Raw genomic sequence first — 20,193 nt, 5'->3', positions numbered from 1 at the left:
CGTGCTGTGCTTCCAACATCGCAGACTCCATTAGCAGGGTCAATATGGGGCCAATCTGCCTACTTTCAAAACAGGTGAGAAGCTGTTTACAGTGAAGTCAGAGAGGGTCACGGCTTTTGGTCTTTCCTCTACATTCCTGCTCCAACACGGAGGGCAGGGTGACAGCCTACACAGAGCTACCTTGACCACTGAATTAAACCCATGGGGGCAGTTTCTTGCGAACTTTCCCCCCAACTCATCCACCTCCGTTACTGAGAAAGAGAAACTCACAGGCCGAAGAACAAGGGAAGGGAAGAGATCGACCTTGTCCTCACTCTGAGCGAATTAAGGTGAAGGCACGTTGGCCATACGTACCCAAGTTTGGTGCACTCGCAGTCCTCTTGTTATTTTTTATTTTAAAAAAGCCACGCCCAAAGGAAGATCTAGCTTTCCGAGTGCCAAAAGGGTTGTCGTCCACGGAGGCATCATGCCCTGGAGCTTTCGGAGGGAGGCTCCCAAACGGGCTGCTTTCTACTGGAGCTTTATCCTGAGAGAGAAGTAATAATAAATGGAACACGGCACTGCTCTGCACGATTATGAGTACGTGCCGGGCGCAACACCTGCTATGTTACACATATGATTTCATTTAAAAGAATCATGGAACTAACAAGTTGATTATGAACATCTGGCGCCATATTAGAAGCCTAGAAAGTCAATTCTGAAAGCTAGTTAAGAAGCAATGGCAGCAGCAGCAACAAAAACATGCTCTTCACTGATCTATAACCTGTACATGTGCTTAGGACTTGAAATATTTAGGATATAGAAATTCTTAAGCTTGGGGCACCTGGGTGGCTCAGTCGTTAAGCATCTGCCTCTGGCTTAGGTCGTGATCCCAGGGTCCTGGGATCGAGCCCCCCATTGGGCTCCCTGCTCAGCAGGAAGCCTGCTTCTCCCTCTCCCACTCCCCCTGCTTGTGTTCCCTCTCTCGCTGTGTCTCTCTCTGTCAAATAAATAAATAAAATCTTAAAAAAAGAATTCTCAAGCTTTATTTGAATTTTATTTGCCTCATTCCCCCAAAGACATGGAAATAAGATATTACATAACCAGAATACCAGAAGACTTATTTTTCTAACAATTACGACACAGATTGGGCTATAATACAGTTTGCAGTCTTTGTACTGTAACTGCATCAGTAGAAGCCCAACATAATATAATCACTCTGCAAAGCAGGCATTAGCCCCAAGCTTCTACACCAACAGCAGAAAGAGATTCTACTCTAGTTATTTTAAATATTCTTCTCAAGGAATTAGTAGTCAAGTGAGGACACAACCAGTGACTGTTAAACATTTTTCTTTTTTGAAAGGGTGTTCTGAGATATTCATTATCTTGCCTGCAAGTTACCCAACACGGATCACCAATTTTCAAAGACTGTGATACATTCAGATACACTTACCATCAAAACTAAACTTGCTATAATTAAATTTTTCTTCGTTGATTCAGAAGACACTTTGGCTGTCTATAATATTTCAAGGTCTTTATTGAGAACCTTAACTGTAATTAAGTTATAGTTCTAAGTACTAAACTGTTTACTTTTTAGCTTTCTCGTTATTGGAGTTTGCAGTTACAGTAACCTGATCTATTATACTGTTTTAGTATGACCCAAAGATGCTTTTGCTTGCATGCTCTCATTCCTCTAACATCTCCTACCCTCTGTTTCTTTTTTTGCAGAGGTGGACAAAGGGGAGAGGGGGCACAGGCTTTTAAGGTGGTTATTTTATCCTACCTATTCATTGCTCATCATTAACTACAAGTTTATAGATGCCACAGTTTAGTGCTACTATTACCTACGTCTCAATCCAGATGTCAAAATCATTTAATCATTTATTGAACTGGCAAGACCAAAAAGGACAGGGCACGCCTGGAACTACAGCTGCGTGTACGGTCTGTGCCTCATCAGGGATACCTACATTATGACTCAAGGCATTCAGAGCCGACAGTTGAGGGAGAGCATCTGGAAGTAGCCTGTCTACCAGAACGTAGCCTTTACAAAGGTAATGGTTGAAAATCAGGGGAAAGAAGAACGAGAGCCATTCTTGATGAGGTCTTAAAAAAAACAAAACACCAAAATGTTTGCTGTATACAGACAGTGGTTATATTAAATAAATGTTTTCAGATGGGTGATCTAAGGACTTTTCGTGAGGTCTTAGGAAGCCCAAATATGATCACTAAGAACATCAGTAGACTGATTGAGAGTTGGGCTTTATTTTTCCCCCCAACAGTTTATTGAGGTGAAACATAAAAAGTAACTATTCTAAATTGAACAATTCAGTGACATTTAGTACATTCACAGTGGTGTGCATGTGCCACCTCCACCTAGTTCCAAAATGTTTCCAACGTTCTAAATAAAACCCCTTACCCAGGAAGCAGTTTCTCTCCATTCCTCCCTCTCTGTCTCTGGCAACCACCAAGCTGTGTTCTGTTCTACGGTTTTATCCACTCTGCATATTTCACATAAATGGAATCATGTACTATCTGATCTTTTGTGTCTGGCTTCTTTCATGTAACATGTTTTGGAGGTTCTGAGCTTGGGTTTTTTGGACACATTTAAGCAAATACATGTATCAGATGTCTCAAACATTTTTACATTATAATCTGGACATAAAAATTACCTCTGAAGGCTTCTGAACAGACTCCTTTTCCTGTTCAAAACAACAAAATTTCAGATTGTTACAGGAATGGCTTTATATATTCACACTCTGTCACATACAATTCCAGAAATTAAAATAAACTTACATCTACTTCTAAACTACACAATCTCAGTTCCATTTATTTCCAATAATGGTTGAAGTCTTCAGTTTTGATTGTATACACTACTTTCAACCCTTCATATTCATACTTCTTAATATTTACCATTAACCATGGTATCTAATAAATTTGCATTATAGAAACCACAAGCTCTTCTTAAGAGTTTTATTTTTAAGATGGGAAAATGTGAAGGTCCCTAAATATTTTCGTCTCAGGGTAACAGACAGAAAAAAACACAGGACCAACCCCGTCTGATGACTCTTTCTTCAGATTGCCCAGGCTGCTGGACTTGTGCAGACTTGAAATTCTAAAAATAACAATAATAGTAATTAGGATTAATGATAAGTGGCTCTGGTGCTGCTGTTTCTTAGGAGCATATCTTGGAAAGAAACTAAAACTGTGTGTGGGTTGAATCCTGGTCATAAAAGAAAATCTGGATTCAGGCACTCACTTATGTGCTTAACTAAATTATAACGTTGAGTTCTTTTAAAAGCAGAGGTGGTTAACTGTCCTGCCAATAACTCTGAATGTCTCGCACATGTTAGAATAGCTGGAAAAACACTTAGGACTCCCCTTGTGATGTCAATATTTGAAAATAAACCAGCGTTTTTCCATGGACTAGTGGTGCATCCCTTCATGTATACATTGAGACAAGGAACTTTTTTTTTTATTTTAATTTTTAATTTTTATTTAAATTTTAGTTACTATGCCAGGGAACTTCTAAAATACTCACATACTATTTCCATATAATCCTTGTAATTAAAATAAAGGGTGAAAGTGTTATTTTTTAATTCACAAAGGAATCCATTTTCTGAATCTGGCCAAGTACTTCATTTTATAGTTTTGATCAAGGCATACAAGAAAAATCCCTATTGCTGCCCATAATAATTCATTTGCTATCTTTGTAAAGGCAAAGTGACACCGTAAACTTCCAGAGATTCAAGTATATAGGGCTGGTCGTCTCTGAAGGCAGGAATAGGTGACCAGTTTAGAAAGAGAGAGGAAAAAGTAATATCTCTGCTCTAAGAAGTAGAATAACATACACATACAAACAAACCTTTAAAAGGCAATTCTCATGTACTTATATGTACATAGTTGCTAGACATGTCCAATACCAAATAAAAAGATAAGGTGAGAAAAGAAAAGATCCCATCTTTGAGTACTGCTCTAAAAATAGATTTTCCTAACTTAATACAGACTTGAACTTGAGTAAACATAGATATTGGGCCGGTTTACTAGACAGAGAGTGCAAAAAACCATTGCAGCCTCTCTAGCCATCACATCATTCTCTGTGACTCTTTTCTGCTAGAGTCAAAATGCAAGCCAGTGCAAACCTGAAATTCAAAGCATTGCACTTCACATGAAAACTGATGAAGGAAGGCTAAAGACGTGCCACACTTGGCACGAGATAATGGACAACGGTCGATAAGCAAGTATTTCTTTGTTAACTCACAACCCCCCCACCTCCCTCCACATCCAGCCATTACACCTGCATTAATGTATTCAGGCCTCAGTCATGCGCTTCTCATCGTGGTTATTGTTAGTGTAACAGAAGCTTCCTCTCTCCCAGGTATCAATGACATTTTTCACATTCAATAACATAACTTACGAAAGACTATCACAAGGCTCGGTTTCAACAGCAGCACCAAGGATTATTTTTCCATCCCTAAAAGGAAAAAAAAAAAAAAGGAATGTGTGTGCTTCACGAGTAAAAGGCCATATAAAAGACCTTATATATTCTAAGCAAACAGAACTGTCAAAAACAAAAAATCGTGCTAGGGAGCTATTTCTCTTTTAAAATATTCTCTCTCTCTCTCTCTTTTTTTTTAAGTAGGCTCCATGCCCAGCCTGGGGCTTGGACCCACAACCCTGAGATCAAGACCTGAGCTAAGGTCAAGAGTCAGCTGCTAAACCTACTGAGCCTTGTAGGTGCCCCTCTCTTTTAAAATATTCTATTTTCTTTTATTCGGTCTAATTGTAAGATTAAGTAATTGAGAATGTGTTCCCTCAAAATTCTACTTGTCAGTGGAGAAACTATTGTATCCCTGACCTGAATCCTTCTTCCAAACAGCCTCAGGCACAGGATTGTTGCTATGGGGCTTGAGCCCCAGTGACAGCCCCCACCCCCGCCCCGTGACTTAGGACATAAAACCCAAGTGCTCTAAAATCCCTCTCTAACCTGACCATCACACCTCCCCAGCCTCACCTCCTATGACTTCTTGCTTCACACCCTTTATTTCAATAATACAGAACTGACTGCAGTTATTGATTCACACTGGTCCCTTGGCACATGCCTTACTGTTTCTTGCCTCGGGGTAAAACCTATGTCTGTAAATAAATGCAATACACCCTGGTGTTTGCTTGATCTACTCTGTTGAACATTTATATTGCAATGTTGGGTCATAAATGACATACCTTTCTTCAAATGAAGTCTCTGGTTGAGGAGGCAATTTTGCTTTTTCAGAAGCTTCCAAGCCCTTAGATGCTGGCAATGATAAAGGGATTGAAACTTGCAAGATGCTGGTGTGGAACTGTAATGTAATTATAGAAAGTCAAAAATCCATCAAACAAGACATAAGTCACAGAGAAAAAAAAAACTGGTGAGACAATGACATGGTCTATCAATAAAATTTCATACACCTGTGTTTAGAACACTATTCTTATATTTATAAAATGGTCTCAGGATATAAACATCAACGAGTGTTCATCAGAGAAAACATTCTGGAGGAAGGTCATTTTTGAACTTGGTTCTGAATAAAACATAATAAATACCATCAAGTGAGTCAATAGCTGATCCTTGACAACTTTAAGCCCTGTTTAAAATCTTGGTTCTAACCTTAGGTAAGACACTTAACTGGGCACCAGTTTTCTCCTCTGTAAACTGAGAATGGCAATGCCTATCTTGCAGGGTTGTCATGATTTGAGATGAGATTTGGGTAAAGTGCTTTGTAAACACACTTCTGTTTTCACTTTGTTTTCTACCACTAGTCTAACATAGAATGTTGTTCAAACCAGTTCTTTGTGGATATCACTTAAGACACTTTGCTTAATAACAATATTGCAGCAGCAACAACAATAATGCCTAAGACATCTTCCCAAACAAATGCTTTGTGTATCCTACGGATGGAATCTATGAAAGAAATTTTATACTCTGGTGTTGAATAATTTCCGACGACCGCAGAGCAGTACAGTGTGAGAGCCCATCATAAACTAGTAAGTGAAACACTTAAAAAATATTGTGATAAAAAAATAAACAAAATTTACCTCAGTGAACTCACTTTGCCAGTCAACCGATTGGTGACTGCGCCTCCCTTCTGAAGTCAGACAGGAAGGGAGGGACTCACACCCGTGAACACATTTCTAGATGCCAATCAATCAACGACAGTCTCGCCTTTGTAATCACACATCCACAGCTGATGTCAACTCACTCCAGCCTCTTAGAGTCCATCAATCCCTGAGCTCCAAGCATCCCCCACTCCCCACATTTGATCAAAGAGACTGTCCTTGACCAACAAAGTTCACCTAGCTAACTAAATAAGCAATACATTTAGCTTTGTGATTTTTTGTTCCAGTTATTGAGTGGTGGTCTCATCCCTTGACACTAAGAGGTTATAACATGTGAAGTCTATTAAAATAATCTGACTGGGCCCAAGATGGAGTAGCTCGCATCAAGCTCCATGTCAGCAAACGCAAACTTAGCAAAGTTTCTGGGCTCAGCACTCCCAGAAAAGGCAGGCCTCGGTCAACCAGTCAGCACTTGCCTGCTCTGCGCAAGTTACCTGACCCCCCTCCAAGACTTCCCTTTGCTGCACATAAGGAAAGTAACCCAACTTTAACCAACCATTAATGCCTATAGCATGACCCCCTGCTCCTGCCTCCTTCTGCCTAAAAAAAAGCCTTTCATTTGCCTGATTCATAAACTGCTGAATAAAGCCAATAAGGTGTTTCAAATTTACTCTGTTGAATTTTGTTAACAAGTCCTATTATTGTAAAATAGGAGATTACTTCACTATGTTTTTTTTTTTTTTTTTTAATGTGAATCTTTATGATTAGTTCTGGGCAACTTACTGAGCCATCATCCCTGTGTTTTCAAGTTCACAGTAGCTCCCTGGGGTCCTAATCGTGGGGGAGGAAATGGCTCCACTAACAAACTCACGTGTTTTCTTGATTTCATTTTGAACTTTAGGGCTTTAACTCCAGCTCACATAGCAAAGACTTTTTTTTAAGGCTATGAGACTATCTGGGCATATCTTACATGTGACAGCTGCTGTTCTGTAAACAGGGAGCAAGCACACGCATTGGCTGTCAGATGTTATTTTTCCCTTCAGTATAAATAAAACAATCAGGGGATATTTTTTTTCCCCTTCTAAAATATTTCTTATTCCTTAACTAATCCCTTGCCTCTTTCTTCCAATTTTATTGAGATATCACTGACATGCAGTACTGTATAAATTAAAAAAAAAAAAGAGAACACATTTTTTTTTTTCCTTGCGATGAGAACTTTTCGGATCTACTCTCTCAGCAACTTTCCGACATACCAGACAGCAGGGTTAACTACAGTCATCATGTTGTACCTCACACCCCCAGCACTCGTTGGTCTAATAACTGGAAGTCTGTGCCTTTTCACCACCTCCCTCCAATTTCCCCTACCCACTGATTCCTTATGAATGACATCTTGTAGCCCTCTCCTACATTGAAGAGAGAAATGTTACTCGTTTCCTCCTTGAATTCATTTTCATTCAACTTTCATTTTCTCATTAGGTAATTAGCAGGAACAGATACAAAAAGGAAAGATGCCACTTGGTTCCCTCTCACCACGTAGAGTAAAATGTTAAAGAAAAGCTGAACAAAAGAGGAAATGGAAAACATAAGGGAGCCAAGATTGTTTAGTTAAAATACAAAAACAACCTTTCCCATTCCTCGTTTCTCTAGACAGCACACTGCACTAAAATTAAGAAACGTTTTTAGGGCAAAGAGGGAGGTGTGCCTTGGTTAAGACCTCAGGAAGACTTAAGGTAGTGCTGTCTCATTGAAACCTTCCAAAAGATCAACAACTCTAAAAGTAGAGGGATATCCCACGGCAGCGTTACAGAGACTTAAGACAGAGAAAGGCTTATTGTGAAGATATCTACGGGTATGCTTTACCTGGTGGAGTGGATTATAAATTAATTCATGAGAAATTCCAAATGAATAAGATATTACACCATATTAGACCAACAGGGACAGAGACAGCAGGAGGTAGAAGACCCTTGACCTGTACAGACACTTTTTACAGAAAACAACTCATCTGCAATTACAGGTTCCTCCTCCTGGAAATGAAAAGATGACTCACAAGGAAGAACCGAGATCCCAAAGGACTGGGCCCTGTCAAGGAGCTGGCCACATGGGCCTGGTTGGATTTGGAACTGCTATGGACTGATGACCCCTGTGTGTCTTCCATTTTCCCTCTTTTTTTTTTTTAATGGGAATGCCTAGCAGTTATTATGCCTATACCACCACTGTATGTCAGGTGCATAGGGGACAAACATGTCCTGCTTCTTCAAAAGGAATTGAGTGCTACTCAAGAAGTTGTGCCCGCGGAGCTGCACCTACATCTTGACCTGGTCTGGATGACAAGGTCCTGGGATGCTGATGCCTAACTGGAATGAGACTTTGAAGAGGGGATGAATATATTTTGCATGGGAGAGGGATGTAAATGATTGTAGCCACAGAGTGGAGGGGCAGATTGTACTATTGGAATATGGTTGCACGGGTATACGCCATCCCACGTGTTCTTCTTAAATGTGATACTGTTACTTGTCATCAAGAGGTAGGGTCTATGTTTCCTCTCTGTGAATGTGTGTGGATCTGTGACTACAGGAGAAGAGATGCTACATGACTTCCGAGTCATATCAAAAAGGTGATATAAATTTGCCCAGTCCTCTTCTTGGGATGTTCATCCTTAGGATTTAAACACTATGCTAGGAGAAAGCCAAGCAGTCATGTGTATTTCCAGTCAGGGCCCCAGCTGAGGTCCTGGCCAACAGTAGCCCCAACCATGCGATATACAAATGGGTAGCCTTCAAGTGACTCAAGCCCCCAGCCTTCACGCCATCCTGACTGATGCCCAGTAGAGCGAAGAAGAAATGTTCCTGCTGAGCCTTGCCCAAATCACAGATTTGTTAGCAAAATAAATGTTGTCATTCAAGGCACAAATTTTTGGGGTGGTTGTCAACAGATAATGGAAACAGATTTTGGCACCAGTATGATGTGAAAGAAAAGTAAAGGAGTTGAAGACTAAATATTCCTGTCCAGTTGCTTTTTTTCCCCATGTCTAAAGAAGTCAGGGAAATTTTACTCCAGCATTTTTCAGAGGCACTATCAGAAGTGACTAAAACCAACCTCTTTATATAATCTCACTTTATCTCCCTTCTTTTATTCTCTATTTATCCTTTAATAATAAAGATTATTATTATGGAGATTGTAATCTATTTAGGATGACATCTTTCTCCCATGTTTTTCCTGAATAATTTAAACAATTTTGACATTGCCCAAGGTATTTATTTATTAAAGAGAGGGTAAAAAAAACACACCTTTCACATAAAGTCCTATGAGACACTGAGTCTTGACACAAAAATTGCCAAGACTCAGTCAGTAGTCGCACTGAGAAAAGATCCTATGTCTTTCATGCTGTCAACAGCATTTTAACCTTCAATGACACAGTCTCTTCACTATGAAGATAATGTTGAGAGTCTATAAATACCTCTTCCGGAACACTTGTGTTAAATGGGTCACGACTGGGAGATCCCATGACTGGTGTAGGCGATAGACTTTTCTCCAGGTCACTAAAACCCTGCGCATCCAGCAAAGTGGAGATGGAACCGGAAGTGAGCAGATCTTCAAAGTCGCCATCTTGGCCTGGGTAAAGGCAAAGCAAAAGGAGGACAACGGCAGCTTTTCATTTACATTTCACTTTTGGAGGAAGAATACCAACTGAATATAAAAATTTTTCTCATCCTTAAAAATCATAGAGTCAGCTTCTCCTGAAATCCTTAGAAAAATAACAACAGGGACCCTAGGAAACAACATGTTAAATTATGAGCACCTGAGGCTCGGGGGTGGTATTAATAGATACCCATCACAGACTCACAGCATTGAAATTAGAAGTTAATTTGGGCCAACAACCCTCCCTAATTTTGTTTCAGAATTTGGGGCTTTATAAATTTCAGTTCAGAAATAACCAAGCTGGAGAATACCAGTGGTACAATAAACTAATTCTGAACAGCAACACAGTCACCATGAAACAACTCAATATTCACCACTACTGTGTTCTTAAAAAAAAAAAATAACAAAGAAAAGAGGAAAAGAAAAAAAAAGGCAATCTTTTGATTCCTTAAGATGATCCTTCTGTGCCATTTATTTTAAAGCAGAAAGAATAGCCTTATGGACAAATGTAACCACATATCCAGCAGAGCAGCCAACTTTGAGAATTTCTTTTACATCTCCAGCAATGAAAAGGATTAGGTGCTGAACAAACTGTGCCAGATATTCTTTTTTAAAACCAAAAAATGATGCTTAAAACACTATTCTCTGAATAATACAAAATGGCAAATCATATACTCATTTAAAACTATTAACTAGACTTAGCTTCTTAATTTAGATTTTATTATTTATTCTAATTTCATTAAAACGTAGGTATTATTAGCATTCTCTAAGGACTAAGTAAATATAAATCCTAGTGAGAAATCACTGTTTATAAACTCTTCATTAGAACAGGACATAATTTTCAATGGTGGTTAAAAACTACCTCTTTTTGCTACACGTTTTATATGCATTAAAAAAGATAAAAAAATACATGAGGGGTGCCTGGGTATCTCAGTTGGTTACGTGTCTGATTCTTTTTACTCTTTTTTTTTTAAGTTTTATTTATTTATTTGAGAGAGAGAGAGAGAGAGAGTGCATGCGTGCACAGGCCAGGGGCAGAGGGAGAGAATCTTCAAGTAGACTCCCAGCTGAGTGTGGAGCCAAGGCAAGGCTTGATCTCACGACCCGTAAGACCGAGACCTGAGGGGTACCTGGGTGGTTCAGTCAGTTAAGTGGCTGCCTTCGGCTCAGGTCATGATCCCAGAGTCCTGGGATCGAGCCACGCATCGGGCTCCCTGCTCAGTGGAGAGCCTGCTTCTCCCTCTCCCTCTGCCTGCCGCTCTGCCTATCTGTGCTCTCTATCTCTCTGTCAAATAAATAAATAAAATCTTAAAAAAAAAAAAAAAAAAGATCAGGACCTGAGCTCAAAACCAAGAGTCAGATGCTTAACCAACTGAGCCACCCAGGTGCCCCAAGTGTCCAACTCTTGATCTCAGCTCAGGTTTTGATCTCAGGGTCATGAGTTCAAGCCCCATGTTGGGCTCCACACTGGGCATGGAGTCTACTTTAAAACAAAAACAGAATAAACAAAAACCCTCCACGAAACTGACAAAAGTGATCACGCCAGTGCAATTATGAACAATACTTACCCCTTTTCTCTACCTTCTACATGTTTTATAATTACAGAAATTAATGTTTTCCCTTGATTTTTAAATATAAGAATTATAATGTTGAGATTCATAAAATCAAACACTGTTCTAAATGCTATGACTATGTAAAAATTAATTACTTGTGAATTTACAAAATTGTCTAAAAAGAGACACTCTCTTGAAGGTATAGAAAATGTTGAGTGATGGGAATTGCTGTAAGAACACTGGTAAAGGTTCATTTGCTTGCTCATTTGGGTATTTACAAAATCTTAACATATGCTGAACCCTGTGGACAATAAGATGAAGATCCATTTTTTTCCCCCTCAGAAATCCTCATCCAAAATAGGATTTTCTTTCTTTTTGAACTCATCAAAATTGAAATTCCAAAATCTGAGTATTTCATAAGTACCTTTGGAAAAGATTTATTACCAGTGCTTACTTTTAGAGCAAATAACCCCACCTATGCACTGCTAATGAACAAGAAGACTTTCAAACTTCTTAACACTTTTGTTTTAAATGACCCCCAGAGATTTTCCACATTTGAGGATGGCCAACCGGACCATGCATAGATAAAATAATAATACATCAAAAGGCATGACTATTTTTAAGTTTTTAATTCTAATTAAAATACAGTGTAATATTAGTTTCAGGCGTACACTAGAGTAATTCAACACTTCCAAACATCACCCTGTGCTCATCCCAACAAGTGCACTCCTCAATCCCCATCAGAGTGTGACTGTTTTTACTTAGATGGCTTATGGTTTTGCTTTTTTTTTTTTAACTTAACACATTCAAAGGTGAACACAATCCCCCCTTAACCATTTCAATGCTCCCTCACTAGGCTTCTCTATCTTGGTAAATGGAATCATCATCCACCTGGTTTGCTTTAGTCAAAAATGTCAATCTTTCTTGATTCATTCCTCTTCTTCATTCTCATCTAATTCATCACACCACTGTGTTAATTTGAACACCAAAATATATTTCCAATCAGTACCATCATATCATTCCACGTGGAATCCTGCGAGAGTCTCTTGATTGGCTTCTCTTCCTTCCAGTACTGCTCCCTTCTCCCATTATGGTCCATTTGTTACGAAGATGCCGTGGACTTGTGAAAACCCTTCAGTGGATCCCTCTGGGCTGACAGAGCTGAATGCCTCACATTGCCTGACCTGGCCAACACTAACTTCTAAAAGCTCTGCTCATCTCATCTCATTCTCTTCCTGCTCACTACCTTCCGGTCAGTCACAATGGTCTTTTTACTTCTTAAATACACCAAGCCCTTTTCCCCCATATGCTCTTTTTTTTAAAGGTTTTATTTATTTATTTTTGAGAGAGGGAGAGAAAGCATGAGCAGAAGGGAAGGGGAGAAGGAGAAGCAGACTCTCTGCTGGTCAGGGAGCCCGATGCGGGAATCTGGGATCATGACCTAAGCTAAAGGCAGACGCTTAACCAACTGAGCCACCCAGGCGCCCCTCCCCATAGTCTCTTGAACACACTGTTCTTTCTGTCTGGAATGCTATCTCATGAACTCCACACAGAGATTCTCCCTGACCAACCAATCTACAGTATTCTCATTGGCCTACACACCAAGAAAGTGTGTAGAGAACAGATGCCTAATGATACTGTTGAATGAATGAACGAATGAACTGTCTAATTTGGAATAATGGATATTCCAGGAAAATGAAACCAAATGTTAAAGTTCACAGCCACTTAAAATCAAGTAAAGTAGAAAAACCTATAGAGCTACACTACCTTTTTTACCTTGGGTCAGTACCACCGTATCTTGCATTTTCTTGTACCTATTCAGGCACTGTCGAAGATCTTCTATTTTTCGATCCTATTAATAAAATAAATTGTTATCTTTAAATTGTGACTTTAAACAGTAAAAGTAACTGCAACACAAAGAATAGGGAGACATGAATTATTTACATTATTCAAGGAATACTTCTAAACTTTAGTAGAACTGGTAATATCTAGAATAGTTTTCCTACGTACATCAGAGATAGAGAAAAAGTACCTCTAAATTTAGAGATCCTATCCTTCAGCTGCCATCTTTAAAAAACAAAAACAAAACAAGGTAATAAGATACAAAACAAAACAAAAAAACCAAGAAAAAAATCAACTTTAATTATTCTCCTCTCCAACTTATGGGTCAGGTCTTGAAAGAAAGATTTACACCTCTTTATCAGCTGTCATCAATCACAATCTGGTTTTTCTCTCCCCAAAACACTCAGCTAAAAGCTTCGTCAATTAGTCATCACAGACTTTCTATTTATTAAAAATAAAGAGAACTTTTCATCCTTTTTCAAATTTGACCTCTGGTACTTGATTGCCCCACTCTTTCCTTCTTTTCATTTTTCTTTCCACTCTTTGTTTTCTTCTATTTTGATATCTTAATTCCTTGACCAGATAGTCTACTTCCACTATACCCACTATCTACCCGGCCCAGACTATAAAATGTTAGTGCTTTAAGATTTTGTCCTTTACCCTCACTCTGGTGGATTCTAAAAATGGGTTCCCTAGCTCTCCCCTCACTGGTTTTGGGCATGGACATGTGACTTGCTTTAGCCAAAGAGATATCAACAAATGTGGTGCAAGTAAAGGCTTGAAAGGTCTTTGCACATTAGGGCTTGCTCTCTGTCTCTGCTCTAGGAAACCTTGTGAGCACTATGTGAAGCAGCGCAGACTACTAGAAGTCTACTAGAAGATGAGAGATCATTTGGAGAAGAGACGCCCCAGATGGGACCAACCTACGCAAGTCTGTTAATCACTAGACGCGCGAGTCACACCATCCTAGACCATCCAGCCCCATCCCACCCACCAGCTAACTGTAGAGATCAGCAAAGCCAGCCCAGACCAGAAGAACCACCTAGCCAACCATCAGAAGTATGAGAAATAATAAATGTGATTTGTCATGGAGCAAAAGCTAATTTATATATCAACTACAGTTTAGTCCCCAAAAATCTACAATTCTGTATTTCTCCTAAAATTGACGGGGTTCATTCCCTACCCAATCTATAATTATACATTAATCCCAAAATTTAGATTCACTTTCCAACTTTCTATGAGAAATCTCCTTTTAAATGTCCCATGAGCACATCGAAGTGAATGTCTCTAAAATTAAGCTCATTATTTGCCCCTGTTCCTTGAGCCTCTGCTTAGATTCCCTTAACTCTTTGAGGGCACTATCATTCACCTCGTTACTCAAACTAGAAACTTATCCTCAAATCCAAAAAAAAATTTTTTTTAAAGATTTTACTTATTTATTTGAGACAGAGAAAGAGTGAGAGAGAACGAGCAGGGGAAAGGGGCAGAGGGAGAGGGAGAAGCAGGCTCCCCGCTGAGCAGGGAGCCCGATGTGGGGCTCGATCCCAGGACCCCGGGATCATGACCTGAGCCGAAGGCAGATGCTTAACCATCTGAGCCACCCAGGAGCCCTCAAATCCAAAATTTTTAAAAAAAATCTTGTCAACCTCTGTAAATATCAGCTTCATATACCCCTCCACCTTATCTCATTCTGAACTTTCCCAGCATGCACTGGGCTGTTCCGAGCCTGGGTTTTTGAGACATGTTTTGGCTCGTAGATATTTTCCTTAGACGCTTTCATTTTCCTGATGAACAACTCTTGCTTTTCCTCAGATTTTGCTCAAATATGGCCTCTTCGAAGCCTTCTGGAACTACTAAAAACTTATGTCACCCTTGGTGCTCCTAAAGCCGTTTGAACGTCTAGTAAGCCCTTGGTCAACATTGGGAGATTTGTTTGTTATTGATGCTTTTTGAGACAGAGAAATTAAAACTAAATGAGTTTCAGTGATTATTTTTTAAAAAAGTAAAAGCTATGGGGGCACCTAGGGGGGTCAGTTACGCGTCTGCCTTCAGCCCAGGTCATGATCCCAGAGTCCTGGGATCAAGCCCTGCATCAGGCTCCCTACTCTCGGTCTCTCTCTCAAATAAATAAATAAATACATAAATAAAATCTTTAAAAAAAAAAGTAACAGCTACGTGGGCCCCTTGCTAATTAATAACTTTCCTTTTTTTATTCCACAGTGGGAAAGACTAGCAAAAAGAAACCTATATATGGGTAGGCGGATAGGACAATGAGTTTATTTCCTAATAAAGAGCAAATAAAGAGAATGAAAGGCAAAAATATATAGACAAGTAAAACAGAGAAGACAAGAATTAGAGAAAGAAACAGGAGAGAAAAAGATCAAGACAAAGTTCTTTGGCATTTGCTTTTTTTTTTTTTTTTTTACTTCCTTGAAATGACTCTTTTCTTGGGAAAATGCCTTCTTGTTCTATTCATTAAGTAACATGAGGTAGCAGTAGTTCTGATGACAGGAGCTGAACCCGACTGTTGATGCCAGCTGGATATAGGGCTGATCAGGTAGGCCGTGAAGAAACACCTTGCTTTAAAGGTCACTGTTTCCCTGCTCTAAGCAGAATGAAGCAACCAGAGTGAAGAACCTGGAGACCTTGGCATCTGGCCAATGTAGCTAAAACAGAGCTTAGGGCCATATGTGATTTCCCAGTGCCCGTGCCTCTGTTCTCCTAGCTCCCCTCTCAGGAGAACAGAGACAATGCCTGATGTGAAAGAATCCAGGAGTGTGAAGGAAATAATAGGACTAACATCAACCCCATCATGAAGCTGAAGTCGTCAAGGGCCACCCCTTTCAGAGTTCATGTTGGCCCAGAAAGGATGCCCTATGTACGGTATCCTTTCTCTCATTTCCTGCCTGAATATCAAGCAATGATCTGAGGGCTTGTACATTTTTCCAGATTCACAGGAAGGAGGGGGAGGCAGTTCTCAGTGGAGCCAGTGCTGCTGGTCCCCATTCTACACACAGTCACAGTGACAACTGCCACCACCGAGAGCGGGCACACGAGGGCAGAAAGGGAGAATGCTTGTCCCTCCACGTCAGTAGGGTGTAGGGTATGTTCTTCCAAACTGACATATCTCCAGAAAATGCAGGGAATGATCAAAATGGTGGTACACATCCACATAAATACTTTAATTTCATCTAGATACCTTTTCTTCATTTGCTGCCATCAAAGACTCCACAGCCTTTTTCATTTTTTGCACTTCAATATCTGAAAATACCACAACATCACATCAGAAGTCCGTTTCGTTAACATGTGTGACAATAACAAGAGGCTGAGTCTTCAGACTGAAATGTTTTAAGGAAACGTTTACCATCAATATCCTCTTTTGGGGGAAAATCTGAAAAATGAACACTTTCCATGTCACTTGAATGGTCATCACTCCAGAAAGTAAACAGTAAGGGAGAGAGCTAACTACCCTCTCTTGAAGCAACAGCAAAATCTTCATGAGAACACTGAAGGTGAAATTTCAGTGCTATAACCACGAAAACACGGACTTTTCAAAAAAAAGAAAAAGAAAAAGAAAAAGAAACAAAAAACCTAGAAAGCGGTGGGGGGGGAAAGCGACGAACAGTGTACATGATGACATAAGCAGAGAAAATGATGCTCAGTTTTAACCAAGATGGAGACATGAATGGCAAGAGCCTGGGAATGTGGCATTTATAGGAGTAGTCATGCTAAGAAGCTGGTTGTAGGTTCCATACAGAAGGATAATAAGTACTTTGCTTCATCTATAAACATCATTTCCAACACTATTTTAAAATGTAAAAGCCAAAGTAAGGTAAAATGTGATTTTTGCTTAAAATCTGACAGTCAAATACAAAAGCATGTTACTTTAATAATAAAAGAACCAATATTTTAAGATGAAACATCCAACCTAAAATGAAATCACAAATTTAAAAAACTCAAACAAGCTAAGGTTACCTGCTTCTGAGGGAAAACAAAACAAAACAAAACTACTACTTAAGATAATTTTTAAAAGAGTGGTGCATTGGTCACCGCTGATATAACATTTTCAATTAAGGTATATTCTATAGAAACTGCCTTTTTTTTTTTTTCTGATGCCAAATTCTCTTGACTTAAGAATTCAATATCTGGAGGAAAGAGCCTATTAATTAAGGATTTATCTTTATGATATTATATAATCTGGGTTCTGTTAATCAGCCTGGGTACAATCTCTTTTCTAACACTGAGAGGGTGTGTCTAATTCCTAATGTAGAGCTCAGTGAAAAAGTGGCTACAAGACATTGAAAAGTAACTTTCTCTTCTGACCTGCTGTCTCCTGAACTACAAAGAAAATGCTTCCTCACTTCCACTACTCTGAGTGCTCTGTTGTATCCTGTGGAGCAAAAGGGCTGAATCAGAAAAAGAAAATTAGCAAAATGACCTTTTACTCTTTGTTTTTATTGTTTGTTTATTAACCCTCTATTTTGTGCACTCTGAAGAAATGGAGCTTATCGATGAAGCAACTTCACATCTTTGGTGAGAGAAATGTTTTAAAACACATGCAAAAAACAGTCCAAGTAGTACTTTTGGTGAATGTAAAGGCTGATGGAAATACACCAAAACCTTACTTTTGTCTTTGAGCTTCTTTTTAAAATTTTCATCTGTGCAGGAAAACCCATCGAATTGGAAGTTAGTATATACTTACAACAATAAATATTTTAAAAGCAATATTATTTAGTCTTTAATCTAAAATAAAGAAACTCTAACCCTATAAAAACTGAATATTAAACACTATTTTGTGACTTTAGGAATAGTACTATAATACATAATGCTCTGTGTAAGGTTGGAAAGAGCATATCATTCATCCAAAGACCTAAATTTGAGTTCCTACCTCTGTCACTTCATCTTTGTGAACCTTGATTTTCTTGTATATTAAAATTAGGTCTATGGAGTACAAGCACTCTTTATGCTCTACATGGTGAAAATACCATTTGTGATGCTTTGGTTGTTGTTACATTTCTGTTACAGGTCAACACATGGCCCTCCTGAATGTGCCCAGCACACTGCTTATGACACATTAAACTCACCCCTCAAATTCAACGACACTGACACAGTCTATCCCCTGGTTCAATGAGATGAGTCCACTGATCACACAGTTAGATGTTTTGCCAACATCAGATTGCCATGAACTTTCTAAACATTGCTCTCGACCCTTGTATTTATCTGGCTGTGCGTTGGTGACAAGCAGTTCACAGACCAGTGTCCATCTTTGGGTACCACTAATCTAACACATCCTCTAGCCCACAAGTCCGATGATTCCATCTTATTCGTAAAACCCCAAAACATGACCTAACTGTGAATGTCCTTTAAAAACACACACTTCTAAGGGTGCCTGGCTGACTCAGTTGGTGCAGTATGTGATTTTTGATCTCGGGGTGGTGAGTTCAAGCCCCACGTTGAGTGTAGAGCTTACTTAAAAAACAAAAAAACGCACAACAACAATTCTATATATGCCAAAATATACAAAGGAAAAAAAATCCATTTCCTTCAAGGGTTGATGAGTTGAGCTTTCTAATCCATAGGGAATTGCAACTACAGGGATATAAAGCCAGGGTTTTCTAGAGCCAAGAAAGACATCACAGGTAACCTAATTCAACCCCTTCATTGTTCAGACCGTGAGGTTACCAACGTTCATATGATATATAAAAATGTACTAAAGCTACACTAAATGGAATTTTTTGTTTCAAAAGAGTCAGAAGCTGCTCTGGTAGCTTGCATGCCACAGTGATTTATAATAGCAAGGAAAGGTTAAACCGAACCTAGTGTTGTCAGGTGTTATGTGCATTTATATTTCCAAATATAACATAAAAAACACATTCAAGTTATTTTCTATCAAGTATAACGTACATTAAAAATTACATTCCACACAATATTCAAAACAAACCTCAATTACGAGAAAATTTTTTGATAAATCCACGTTTTCAAAAAAACAGAATTAGCCTATTTTTGCTTTCTATCAGGTCGAGGGCTCAATCCATTATAAGAAATTTTCATTGATTTTCCAAAGATGCAAAGTCTTCTCCTCTCTTCTCTCAAAAGGGTAGGAAAGGTTTCTAAATCTCTTTGTGCTATTTCAAGTTCAGTTCAGAGGGAAATAATCCTGGGATATAATAATAATGGTTCCTTTTAATGCTCTCTGTCACTCCCTGGTACCACAATCTGAACAAGAACTCTCTTGGGAGAATTTACAACTTAGTAATCTAAAATAAACACCCGATAAAGTACAGAGTTGCCCTTCTCCAGCTGCTGAAGAGGAAGCTAATAGATCCCCAGGCACAGGAAAGAGTCTCCAAGGAGTCCCTGCTGTCTTGGGCTTAGCTGGTGTCCGCTAGCCTTCCCCCTTCTCTGAAATGACATCTCACTAACACTGGGTTCTTTTGCAGGTGTAAAAGATGTAAAGGAGTAAGGGAGAGAGGGTTGCATAGGGAGGATTCTAACAAAGTAAGAGAACAAATGTCAAATGTATGTACCCACCTCGATCAAGAATTTCCACCCCCTCTCCTTTCATCTTGCACACCAATTTTTCTTGTAGCCTTTTTACTTCAGATTCCTTCTCCTCCAGTTTTTCTTTTAAAGATGTCAGTTCGTCCTACAAATGATAAATTCATTTCAAAACAGTAGATTATGACTAAAAGAGGCTATTCAGGGAGCATGTTAACTCTTAAATCAGTAATTAGTTTTTGGGAATGAAACAAAAAACGATAGGAATCTAGATGCAGACTTCAGAAACCAGACAGTGGCAATGGGAAGCAGGAAGCAAGACAATTAATGAAGGTCAATGTATAATAATTCTGGCATAGTGTTTCAAGTTTCTTTGTGACCGAATTAAAACAAAATCTTTTCAAGTATAATTCGGACCAGGGTAGCCCTAAGGTTTAAATCTTATGTTAAATAAATAAAAAAAAAAAATCTCCCCAAGTTAATCAAGGATGATAATCAAATTAGACACTTAGTGTCATAAAAGCAAAGTAAAACGCAAATTGGAAAATATATATTAAGACTTGACTGAGATTTATTTAGTATTTCGAGATGG

General features: G+C 39.0%; 1 protein-coding gene across 6 annotated transcripts in view; it reads right to left on the bottom strand.

The window, feature by feature from the left end:
- Positions 1 to 20,193, bottom strand: part of PPFIBP1 (PPFIB scaffold protein 1) — a 172,501-nt gene that overhangs the window by 15,795 nt on the left and 136,513 nt on the right. For 5 of the 6 annotated variants that reach the window (XM_088025987.1, XM_028113296.2, XM_028113295.2 and 2 more), the window contains 9 exons: positions 19,635 to 19,749; positions 16,303 to 16,364; positions 13,029 to 13,113; positions 9,527 to 9,681; positions 5,200 to 5,315; positions 4,394 to 4,450; positions 3,031 to 3,091; positions 2,649 to 2,678; positions 355 to 526 (listed from right to left, as the gene is read on the bottom strand). In XM_088025987.1, coding sequence (XP_087882113.1) covers positions 355 to 526; positions 2,649 to 2,678; positions 3,031 to 3,091; positions 4,394 to 4,450; positions 5,200 to 5,315; positions 9,527 to 9,681; positions 13,029 to 13,113; positions 16,303 to 16,364; positions 19,635 to 19,749 — 853 coding nt within the window. The remainder of the gene's footprint in view (positions 1 to 354; positions 527 to 2,648; positions 2,679 to 3,030; positions 3,092 to 4,393; positions 4,451 to 5,199; positions 5,316 to 9,526; positions 9,682 to 13,028; positions 13,114 to 16,302; positions 16,365 to 19,634; positions 19,750 to 20,193) is intronic. The other variant, XM_088025990.1, reaches the window with a different exon arrangement.

This window comes from Eumetopias jubatus, unplaced genomic scaffold (assembly GCF_037043125.1).
Source record: "Eumetopias jubatus isolate StellerSeaLion01/CBP00866 unplaced genomic scaffold, mEumJub1_p1.0 scaffold_8, whole genome shotgun sequence".
Classification (NCBI taxonomy): Eukaryota; Metazoa; Chordata; class Mammalia; order Carnivora; family Otariidae; genus Eumetopias; species Eumetopias jubatus.
The sequence above is the reverse complement of the archived record's forward strand: the minus strand, read 5'-3'. Positions and strand labels throughout refer to the sequence as shown.